Raw genomic sequence first — 11,662 nt, 5'->3', positions numbered from 1 at the left:
GTCAACCAATTATGAGATGAGGATAATACTTTGTGAAGGTTTTATGAATGTATTGAGTGTTAGAAACACTTTATAATAATTTAATTCAAGAGAAAATCTATCCCCTTTGAATCAATTGAGAAATTGAAGAGGAGAGGGAGACACTATGTTGCCGTCCCATATAAGAGAAGAGAGAGGTGGGCTAATTTTCTTTATAACTTTTCTTTATATACTTAGGTCAAACCCTAACTCTCTTGCCACATGTCATCACAAGATCTCATCTTGTTATTGTTTGATTTAATCCTATGAAGCTAAGTGTCAAGCTCCATTTAAATCATAACATGTGGTATTCCATCATAGGAAGACAAGTGGTAAGATTATATGATGTCATGTATCATCATCTCATGGTGCCACATGTCACCATGTGAAAAGACCAATTTGCCCTTACTCTTTAATTTGAGTTCTCAACCCAAAATTATAATTTATTCTCTTTAAATCAATTTATATCAAATATAAATAAATTAATTAATTAATCTTCATTAATTAATTTCTCATAATTAAATTTATATTTAATCAAATTAAATATAAATTTAATTTATACTATACATCCAATAACCTAGATTTGGTTTCAAGTCATGCTAGGGACTTTGCAATTTTATTGCAAACCAAACATCTTTAATTAATTAATTAATTAAACTCTTTAATTAATCAATTAAATTACATTTAAATAGTGATTAGTTTGTGTAGATGTGTGACTTGCTAGGCTCATTACTTATTGGTAATGAGAAATAATATTAACTCTTAATATCATTAGAACTCTTTCTTACCGTAAATGATTTCTCTAAATTATTTCAGGTACCTCATAGACCATGGTTGACACCTAGCATAGTATGCGCCATGGCTATCCAATCAATAATAAAGAATACCTTAAATAAATTTTTAATCATATGTTATCATGCACTAGAATCTCTCCGTTTCAAAATCCCAATTTGAACTGGAGTCATAGTTAATGTCAAACCCCATTTGCTATGAATATTATGTTCTCTTTTAATTCCAATTATTGATTAATTAGATTTCCTTGTCTGAAACTCTTTTCTGACTAAATCTGTCTGTCCTGGTCAAGAACTTGAAACATCAAGAATAATTAAATAAATATAGGATTTTATCCCTATTTACTTAGGGTAACGGATTCCATATTGATCAATATCTATCTCCATATATAACTAATAGGAGCCAACACATGCCCATATACCCATACACAGTACAAGTATGAAAGCAGTGTCAAACTTAAACCATCTATATACAAGATAACTATGTTATCTTAGGTTTAAAGATTATATGATATATGACAATGCATTGACAAGAATAAACTCCATGTGTTTATCATAAGCGTCACTGATTCGGCCTACTTATCATGTATTACGTGGCATGAGACTCACTACTCCATCTTATTTATATCTCATATAAATACATTGTGAACAAACATGATTACAATCTTTCTGGACAAGTCATGTCATTTGTGAAGTATCATCGATTGTGAATTAATTTATGATACTTTGTGCTAGAAATACTGTCACTCATATTCTTAACAACTTAAGAATAGAATTTCTAACAAAATATCAATGGACCTTTTCTATTATACATAAATATATTATGTAAACGGAAAAGTGAAATTACCTTTTATTAATAAAATATTTACAAGAAACATACAAAATGATATGCTTTAGGACATACTACTAACAATGAGAGAGAAATGCTGACTAAACACTACGTTGGATTTGTCTATGTCAGTATTTAACTGGAAAACTAGGTATTAGAAGTTAGAAAGATTTTACTGTGCAAAATTTAAAAATTGAGGTAGTTTTATATTACATTTTTAAGTTGAGAGACTGTAGCGTTACAATTATATAAGTTCAAGGACAGTTGGTGAAATTTATCCATTGTTTTCTTCCCCAATCATGGCTGTAGACGTCTTCTTAAGCAACGGATAGTGGAAGGCCCGACTGCATTTTGGTCTGTTCTTTCATATTTTTCCTGTCAATTTTTTAGAGTAGTTGACCTGATTGTATTATAGGGTTTTTAGCCATACTGAGCCTAAGTTTAGTAGGCTTCATTGAAAATTTTTAATTTTGGACTCTCTTGTACCTAGGCCTCACGCATTTTAAATTAGTGATTCAATCTTCGTTACAAACATTGATGAAATTCTTTCTTCATGTGCCTAAATTTGGGCTAATTATTAGATATATTAGGAGCACTAAAAAATAATATTTCATTTCTCACGAAAAAAGTGAGTTATCCTTATAATATGGAGAGTAGGTTCCACATGATTATGAAAGTTAGTGCATATGCACCGAATACACGTAATAATTTCTCCTAAAATTGTTTGCATTGTGAGCCAAAATAAATGATTAAATATAAATTAAGAATTTAGGAATGATGAAACAAATATAGAGAATAACAAGTTTCAATACTAAACATTAACTACTTGAGGACAGTTTGAGATAAAGAAGAAACTCAAACCTTCTTGCAATGCTATGAGTTCTCTTAGGGCCTGTTTGGTTTAACTGTTGAATACAATCGATATTGTTGGTGATAGTCATATCATAATGATAGTCGATAAGCGATAGTGATGATATGCTTTTATGTTAAGTGTTTGGTAAAATTATATTTAGCTGTTGCTGTTGATATGTGAAATGACTAATAAGGGTATATATCATATAATTTATTTTATTATTTAAATAAATATAAAATTATAAATTTATTACATTATATTAAATATATAATTATTAAATTAATATATTATATTATTTAAATAAATATATAATTATTAATCTTTTATATTATATCATTTATTTTATTATTGAAATAAGAAAATAATTATTTTTTAAGATAATTAAATAATTTTAAAAATATAAATAAAATAATAAAATAATTATTATTGTTAATAGAAAAATTTATAATTAATTTTAAGTTTTTAGATATAAATAAATATTTTATATTTTATGTTATTAATAAAAAAATATTTTATCAAAATTAAAATTAGTTAATTAAAATGTTAAAATTTAAAATGAAAAAATAAAAATATTAATAATATTAATTTTCTAGTTAAATAAAAAAGGATAATATAGTCAAAATAAAAAATAAAACCAAATCAGCTATCAGCTGATGAGAAACAGCTCTAAAAATAGAGCTGATACAAACTGCAGCTGATGGGTATCATATCAGTTGCCCATCAGCTATCAGCTCTATTTTTTTGAGCTTGCCAAACACTATAGTTCACCTGTTTGGGTGTCTATCAGCTATCAGCTGCACCCAACAGGTAAACCAAACACCCCCTTAATCATTAGCCTCCTCACAATAATCATTTTGAGTTGAGATATTTCTTACCCTTCATCTTGATCACTAAGACCGCTAATATCTCCCATGGTCCAATTCTTTTGCCTTATTCACATCACTGCCAATTCTCTAATTTGTAGCCTATCATGAACTATGAAAGTTCGTTTAGTAACATAATAATAATAATAATAATAATAATAATAATAATAATAATAATAATAACAATGAAGAGAGACAAAGGGAGAGCCTGAATATATGAAATCAACATTTATAATGCAATAAGTAGGTAAATTATATGAATAGCATGTAGTTAATGGCGACTTGCGTTATTTTTTTTTAATTGACTCTAATTAAAATTTAAAATTTAAACTGCTCAATTATTATTAAACTAAAGTTCATTGGTCCTTTTCTTTTTATCTCAAAGGAAAGGAAATGAAACAAAGAGATAGAATATGCCACATAATGTATTTAACCTGTAAAATCGGGTATTAGATATCATAAATATTTTCTGCTACAAATTAAAAAATTGATATTTTTATATTATATGGTTTCAACTTAGTTACTATGGATTCCGTATTAATTATCGCATTTCAATTTTCTTCCCTCCCTCTTTTTGTCAAGCATTAAGAGGCTGCCCTCTTTCTCTAAGCATTAGAGAGAAATTTCTCTTTGTTTTTCCATTTCTTACTCTAAGGCTACCTCCTTGTCTCTTGCTGGCTTGCGGCCTCCTTTACCCCTCAAAGGGCAAGGGAGGCCGCCTCCTCTTCCGCTTGAAAGTGAGTCTTTTCCCTCTCACTTATGGGATTGGATTATATATATGGTTTTTTAGTTATTTTCCAGGTCCAACAATAATAATGGTAAGGGATTTTTCGAATTGACTTAAGCAGCCTTTTCTGGGTGCTTGTGGTGATTATGGAAGAAATTTGAGTTCGCGCGAGCTCTTTCATTCTTGCATGGAATGGGCATCACTTTTGTCTGGTGGTGGTTGCCCATAGGGTGCGAATTGAAGGATCAATCGAGAAGGCATGAGTGAGACATCAAAAAGCTCCACCACCGCTGTCCTCTGCTTTTTTTGATGCCGATGTGATGCTTCTATGGCTTCTTTGAAAGTGTCCGACAACTTATTGTTGTGGGTTTTGGTACCTAGGATGGAGTCTTACTCTCTACAATAGACTTGTGCTGGTGCATGCAAGTCCTATTTTCTTGCTTCTCGGTGCTTTCTTCCACCACAAGAGTTGCGCATGTGACGGTACTGCAAATCATTGACTAGCGTAAGTCTTGCCTCTGTCATCTAGGATTTCATCTGTGGGCTTGGACCCTGTAATTGGCTTGGTTGAATAGGTCGTTGATCCTTTGAGCCGATTTGTTGAGCCTCTTAGGCTTCGTCTTTTGGGCTGACCTTTGAGCCGGCCCTTGCTTTGTGATGATATGGACTTGTACCCAAAAAAAAAAAAAAGAGAGCTCAATCTCCCACCCCTAGCACCGACCTCTATCCGCAAGTTACTGGTCACTACGGCTACAGCCGTTACTTCCAGCATCTTCATTCTGTTGGTTATTACCGCCGGCGGCAACAGCACGCCACCGTTGCTTCTCTTCTCCGTCACTCTGTTAATCTCTCACCGGTTGCCAGACATCAACCATCAAGTCTAGCACCAAAAAGCCGGTTAACCGCTTAGTCAGTAAAATTGGCTCACTAGTTTGGATCGGCTCAAATTTTCTTCATTCAACTTGTAAAGTGCTTTGGCATGGTATTATTCATAAACAATCTTATATATTTGTGCACACAATCTGTTCGCTTAAAAGTCTCGATATTACTCCTTGGTTGCACATTGTATTTCAGGTGCATTTCGCCAATCATGATGCTCTACGATGGGTTTAAAGAAATACTAAAGATTCAGAAGTTTCGCAGAATCGTATCTTACACTGGGTTTTACTGCTTTGTTGCTGTCTTAAGCTATGCTTATACAAGCAACACGTGAGTTACCATCCCATACAAGTATATAATGAAGAAAATGTGTTTGGATTTTGATATTTAAATGGGTCTTTTTTCTTGGTTTTGTTGTTTTAACTTTAATTGCTATCATTGAGCTAAAGGCTAGTGCTGAAACTTGATGTGTAATGTTTGCCTATATGGTTTTTTTATCATCATGTTTACCTATTTGGTTGGTTTTACTATTTTGGTTTTATAGAACTAGAGCCAAGCAATCTATAGTTAACCAAATGTCTACTGTTATTTGTTTTGCTATCACTGTCATTTTCCCCATCAGAACTAGAGCTGGGTATTCTAGAGCTGATCAATTTTACGCATCTTACCCTACCGGAACTGAACTTTTAACGGATACAGCTAAGGTCTGTGATTATTGTTGATTTATTTTAGTATTTCTTCTATTTAGTTTCCGATGTTTCATATTTATGTATAGTTAAATGTAATGTTTGGGGTGTTTTTGAATTTTGGTAGTTATATAAAGCTGCACTTGGCAATTGCTTTGAATCAGAGGAGTGGGGTCCAATAGAGTTCTGCATCATGGCTAAGCACTTTGATCGCCAAGGGAAATCCCCGTATGCCTATCATGCAGTAAGTTCTACAGTTCTTGCAATCAACCAAATTCTGTTTCATCATAAGTTCCTCAGTTTTGTATTTTTCCAAAGTTGAATTTATCTTTTAACTCCGCCTAAGTAGTTTGCACTTAGCCGGTCCCAATCCCGGATAAAGGAAGAGGGTTGCGGTAGGTGACAACTAGCGTAAAAATTTCGTCACACCCTATGATATGGATTTAAAAGATATAAACGTTGGGGCGTCCTCTACTAACGACGCGCTACATCGGAGCCTGAGTGTAGTGATAAATAAGCAAAGGTGTAGTGGTTCACCGAAAGCGACACGCCATGCCGGCGCCCAGGTGTGGTGTTAAGTGAGCAAGGGTTCCCACATTATGGACGGATGTGGGTAAAGAAGTTAGTCCATAGGATAGATAGTAGAACAAATAGTGGAACAGAACACAAGATAGACATAGAAAACAATAGAAGATATCATAGAAGGAGACCAATTAGGAAGGAGCAGGATAGGAGGAGGATTAGGGTTGGTACTTGGAATGTTGGATACTTGGATCACTTACAGGAAAATTAATGGAGCTTGTGGATGAGAAGGGTGAATATTGCTTGCATTCACGAGACTAAATGGGTAGGAGAGAAAAGTAAGGAAGTGGATAATTCAGGGTACAAACTGTGGTTTACCGGAAAGGAGAGAAACAAGGTATAATCATAGACAGAACATTGAAAGACGCAGTAGTAGCTGTGAAAAGAGTAGGAGATAGAATTATACTAGTAAAGCTAGTACTAGAAGGAGAAACAATAAATATAGTTAGTGCTTATGCCCCACAAATAGAACTAGACAGTGAGAGTAAACAAAGGTTTTGGGAAGATATGGATGATTTAATGCAAAGCATACCGAATGAAGAGAATGTTTTCATTGGTGGAGATTTGAATGGACATGTAGGAAGTGATAGGCAAGGTTATGAGAATGTTCATGGAGGTTTTGATTTTGGCAGTCGAAATGAGGAGGGAAAAAGCATCCTGGATTTTGCTATTGCATACGACCTAATACTAGCAAATACCTACTTTATAAAAAGAGAGTCACATTTAGTGACTTTCAAAAGTGGGCAACATAGAAGCCAAATCGACTTCCTCTTAACCAGGAAGACAAATAGAGCTCTATGCAATGATTGCAAGGTCATTCCAGGAGAGGCTTTAACAAGTCAACATAGGTTGGTGGTCTTGGATGTCAAGTTTAGGAACAATTCAAGTAAGGTCAGAAGAAATAGTGTAGCTCGAACAAAGTGGTGGGAGTTCAAAGGAGTAAAGCAAGTGAAGTTTAAAAATGAGCTTCTCGAGTCCGAAGTATGGAAGCTAGATATGGAGGCCAATGATATATGGATACAGATGGCATCAAAGATTAGAGAAGTAGCTAGAAAAGTACTTGGAGAGTCTAAAGGACATGGACCACCCTCAAAAGAGAGATGGTGGTGGAATGAGGAAGTACAAAAGGCAGTGAAGAGAAAAAGGGAATGGTATAAGAAATTACCTAAATGTGATAATAATGAGGCATATGAACAGTACAAGATAGCAAAGAAAGAGGCAAAAAAGGCAGTTAGTCAAGTAAGAACACAGGCCTTTGAAAAGTTATATGAGAAACTTGGAACTAAAGAAGGGGAGAAAGATATTTATAGATTAGCAAGGAGTAGAGAAAGGAAATGTCAAGATCTCAATCAAGTTAGGTGCATTAAGGATAAAGAAGGAAAAGTGTTGGTGAAAGATGAGGACATTAAAGAAAGATGGAGAAATTATTTTAATGATCTCTTTAATAATAGTCAAAATGGAAATAGCGTGAATATAGATTTTAGAATAATAGAAAAGAATGTAAATTATACTAGAAGGATTAGATCTTTAGAAGTAAAGGAAGCACTTAAGAGAATGAAAGTGGGTAAAGCCTGTGGACCCGATGAAATACCAATTGAAGTGTGGAAGTATTTGGGAGATATGGGAGTGGCATGGTTAACTAAATTATTTAATAAGATTCTAAACTCAAAGAAAATGCCTGATGAATGGAGGAAGAGTATTTTAGTACCTATTTTTAAAAATAATGGAGACATACAGAGTTGCTTAAACTATAGGGGAATTAAACTCATGAGCCATACTATGAAGTTGTGGGAGAGAGTTGTGGAGCATCGACTACGTCATGATACTTTTATCTCTCTCAATCAATTTGGTTTCATGCCCGGTCGTTCAACTATGGAAGCGATCTTTCTCATTAGAAGCTTGATGGAGAAATATAGAGATGCGAAGAAAGATCTACACATGGTTTTTATTGATTTGGAGAAGGCTTATGATAGTGTTCCAAGAGAGGTCTTATGGAATGTGTTAGAACAAAAGAGGGTATCTATTAGGTACATACAAGTATTAAAAGACATGTATGAAGGAGCAACTACTATTGTGCGCACAGTGGGAGGAGACACAAGAGATTTTCCGATCTCAATTGGATTACACAAAGGATCAGCCATAAGCCCTTACCTTTTTACATTAGTTTTAGATGAATTGACGAAACATATACAAGAGAGTATTCCTTGGTGCATGATGTTTGCGGATGATATTGTTCTGATAGATGAGACACGAGAAGGAGTCAATAGGAAGCTAGAACTTTGGAGAAGTACTCTAGAGTCAAAGGGTTTTAAGTTAAGTAGAACGAAGACAGAATACATGCATTGCAAGTTCAGTGAAGGCCAAACTGGTGATAGGGAAGGAGTTAGTTTGAATGGAGTGGTATTGTTCCAAAGTAATCACTTTAAATATCTAGGCTCAGTCCTTCAAGTAGATGGGGGATGTGAGGAAGATGTTAGTCATAGGATTAAAGCCGGATGGTTGAAGTGGAGACGTGCCACGGGAGTTTTATGTGATCGTAAGATTCCCAATAAATTAAAAGGAAAATTTTACCGTACAGCCATACGACCGGCTATGTTATATGGTAGTGAGTGTTGGGCACTGAAAGAGTCGTATGCATCTAAGTTAAGAGTTGCAGAGATGAGAATGTTAAGGTGGATGAGTGGCCATACTAGACTAGATAAAGTCCGTAATGAAAGTATTAGAGAAAAGGTAGGAGTGGTGCCAATTGAAGATAAATTGAGAGAAGGGAGATTAAGGTGGTTTGGTCATGTGAAGCGTAGCCATACGGATGCTCCAGTTAGACAAGTAGAGCACATTAGGTTAGAGGATAGAAAGAAAAAAAAAGGTAGACCTAAATTGACTTGGAGGAGAGTAGTACAACATGACTTAGAAGTATTACACATTTCTAAGGATTTAACTCAAAATCGTTCAGAGTGGAAAAAGCGAATCCATATAGCCGACCCCAAATTTTTGGGATAAAGGCTTAGTTGAGTTGAGTTGAATTTATCTTTTGTATTCTATGTATATGTGTTTTCTTTGTACACATTGATGGTCATGAATGGCCATTTAAATAAAAGTGATAATATATTATCATAGTCGATGGCTGGATGTGGAATGTCTTTTAGCATAATGTCTGGTGATGCTAGAAGTCTTTTAATAAGATGGTGCAGAAAAAGATTGAAAGTAGAGCCTGTTCCATTATTGTGCTTTTCTGTTTGATGTACAAGATCACTTTCAATACCAGCAATATCTGATGGATAGGTGAATTCAATTTGCTGTTCATGACAAGGCTTTGCCTTTGATAGTCATAAAAAGGGAAGGTGAAGAAATGATTATGCTGCAGCAATCCCAAGGAATTAGACATTTTATGGTCAGAGTCTCACAGGCCAATTGAGCCATTCTGAATAGTTTGTCCTTCGCACAACAGTAGGCTGGAAGATTAAGAACTGGAATGCTAATATCAAATTTCTATCTTAAGGTGCTATTTACAAAAAAAAAAAAAAATGTTAACTATTGTCTCCAAAGTATCTAGTGTCTAGTGTCTTTTGTTCTCATTTCCAGGCACGGACCCTACTTTCTCACAGGGAATTGCCTTCATCTGACTATTTTCTTTTCTGATTTTGGCTCATCCATTAGACGTGAGCGTTGAATGAATCCTTGCATTGATGGTACTCATGGCCCAGTTATAGTGAGAAGATTATTCAGACATCTTTCAAGTGTATAGTTGAGCTCCAAGCAATAGGATCCAATGAACATCTTCTACTCAACTGGAGTAAAGATCCAAATTCCAATGAAGTTGAGTCCTTATTTTTGCTAATATTTCCCTGGTAGAATATTGCAGTTTATGATATTTAAAATTATTAAGAGAATTTTGCATGCATTTTCAAGGAGGACAGCCTTTAAGAATTGCCGCTGCTTCATGTTTGGAAGTGATTTGGATGAGTGATTGTGAATCTGAGAACCAAGGCTTGGTATAAAATTTCATAGGGAAGATTTTCACCTGATCATGTTCTCTTTTTTATTAATGAATTGAATATTTTTTAATTGATTTGGTTTCAAAGAGACCCCCATTGCTTTTGGAGAAGATATTAAGATGTGTCCCTTTTCCTAATGTACTTGCCAATGTTCCAGTGCTTCTAGTGCAACTTCCTTGTTCACAATTTGATTCTACCTAATATGAGGTGGTGGAAGTGGTGTTTAAAAGTTTTGGATATTGATTCGGACTTGGTGTCTAACAGAGTTGAATAGTGAAAAATGATTCATTTAACCGATCCTAACTAGTTTGGGATTATATCTTAGTTGTTGCTGTTGTAGTAATATGAGGTGGTAGAAAATTTAGCCTGTCAATACCGTCTTCATGAATTCTTTTGCTTCTGCACTCTATCACTCTTAAGTTATGAATTCATATTTATGTCTTTGCAGCAATATATGGCACACCTTCTTTCTCATGGAGAACTCGATGGAAGTGGCTAGAGTGGAATGCTACTTGGCTACTAGGTGAACAAGTGTAGAAAAATATGAAAATGAACTCATGGCAACCTTTGATGTTCTTTGACGATAAAAGACCATTAGTAGAAGCTTCATTTTGTGGGATGCAAGGAATGCCTACAGCAGTTATGCTTCATAGTATTATGTAGCATTGTACCTATTTGGTCTGTTGAACCACTCAATGCATTGCCTTCTTCTTTTGAATCAGGTGGCGTTTTGTTAGCTTCAGTATTTGTACAACTGTATTATCACTGTAACTTAAATAGATCGTGATATTTTGACCACAGAGTGCACCTTGATGTTGCAAAGTTCATAGCATTAGAACCGCACTCGTGTGCGTCTGGATGATATGTAATGCCATACAAATACTTCTTTAGGAGCTTTGGCCTACTACATGAATTAGTGTGAGAACCATTTAGCAAAAGTTTAGACACCGTACTATTTAACTTTTTATTTTTATTTATTGCACACTTTATTTTCTTTATTTTTATAATAAGTATAATTTATCTAATTCAATAATAAATAATTAAATAAATCATTAAATTTAGTCCATTTTGAGAGTAATATATATATATATATATATATATATATATATATATATATATCTGTGAATTTAAAAAATTATATTTATTGATTATAAAAATAAAAATTCAAGAATGTAATAGGTTAAATATAAAAATTATGGGGGTAATAATAAATTTATAAAAATTCGGGGATACACTTACCCTTTTTAAATAGATTTAAGTGTTAATTTATGCATTCAGCTGAGGTAACTTTCATGTACATCTCACCTTACAGTAAAATGCAACAAATGACAAGCAAATCAATCTTAACTTCCGCAGTTGAACCAGCAAAGGATTACTACCAGCGTGAAAGAGCCAATTCTTTTCTTGTACGTGCAGGGAAGGTTTTAATCAAACGTGCA

The 11,662-nt window shown here is 34.0% G+C and overlaps 1 protein-coding gene across 2 annotated transcripts; it reads left to right on the top strand.

Moving 5' to 3' along the window:
- The first annotated feature begins 3,945 nt into the window (after positions 1-3,945).
- On the top strand, positions 3,946-11,161 carry LOC110660556 (uncharacterized). 2 transcript variants are annotated; one of them, XR_002495954.2, is made up of 6 exons: positions 3,946-5,063; positions 5,156-5,290; positions 5,583-5,664; positions 5,774-5,890; positions 9,886-10,044; positions 10,672-10,808. XR_002495954.2 is itself a non-coding variant. In XM_021818904.2 (5 exons), exons 2-5 carry the CDS (start codon positions 5,172-5,174, stop codon positions 10,720-10,722), a joined length of 369 nt encoding a protein of 122 aa, XP_021674596.2. In that variant the 5' UTR covers positions 3,954-5,063; positions 5,156-5,171; the 3' UTR covers positions 10,723-11,161. The 2 variants fall into 2 exon arrangements, 1 of the variants encoding a protein (XP_021674596.2); XM_021818904.2 differs by lacking the exon at positions 9,886-10,044 and having other exon boundaries at positions 3,954-5,063; positions 10,672-11,161.
- Positions 11,162-11,662: the final 501 nt, after the last annotated feature.

Source organism: Hevea brasiliensis, chromosome 15 (assembly GCF_030052815.1).
Source record: "Hevea brasiliensis isolate MT/VB/25A 57/8 chromosome 15, ASM3005281v1, whole genome shotgun sequence".
Taxonomy (NCBI): Eukaryota; Viridiplantae; Streptophyta; class Magnoliopsida; order Malpighiales; family Euphorbiaceae; genus Hevea; species Hevea brasiliensis.
Note: the sequence above shows the minus strand (reverse complement) of the source record. Positions and strands in the feature narration are given on the sequence as shown.

What these genes read in the sequence shown, in the direction of transcription:
- LOC110660556 (XM_021818904.2), top strand. Translation starts at nt 5,172, where the DNA reads ATGATGCTCTACGATGGGTTTAAAGAAATACTAAAGATTCAGAAGTTT. An exon ending in TTTTAACGGATACAGCTAAG is followed by an intron (nt 5,665 to 5,773) that starts GTCTGTGATTAT and finishes GAATTTTGGTAG; the next exon opens with TTATATAAAGCTGCACTTGG. An exon ending in CCCCGTATGCCTATCATGCA is followed by an intron (nt 5,891 to 10,671) that starts GTAAGTTCTACA and finishes ATGTCTTTGCAG; the next exon opens with CAATATATGGCACACCTTCT.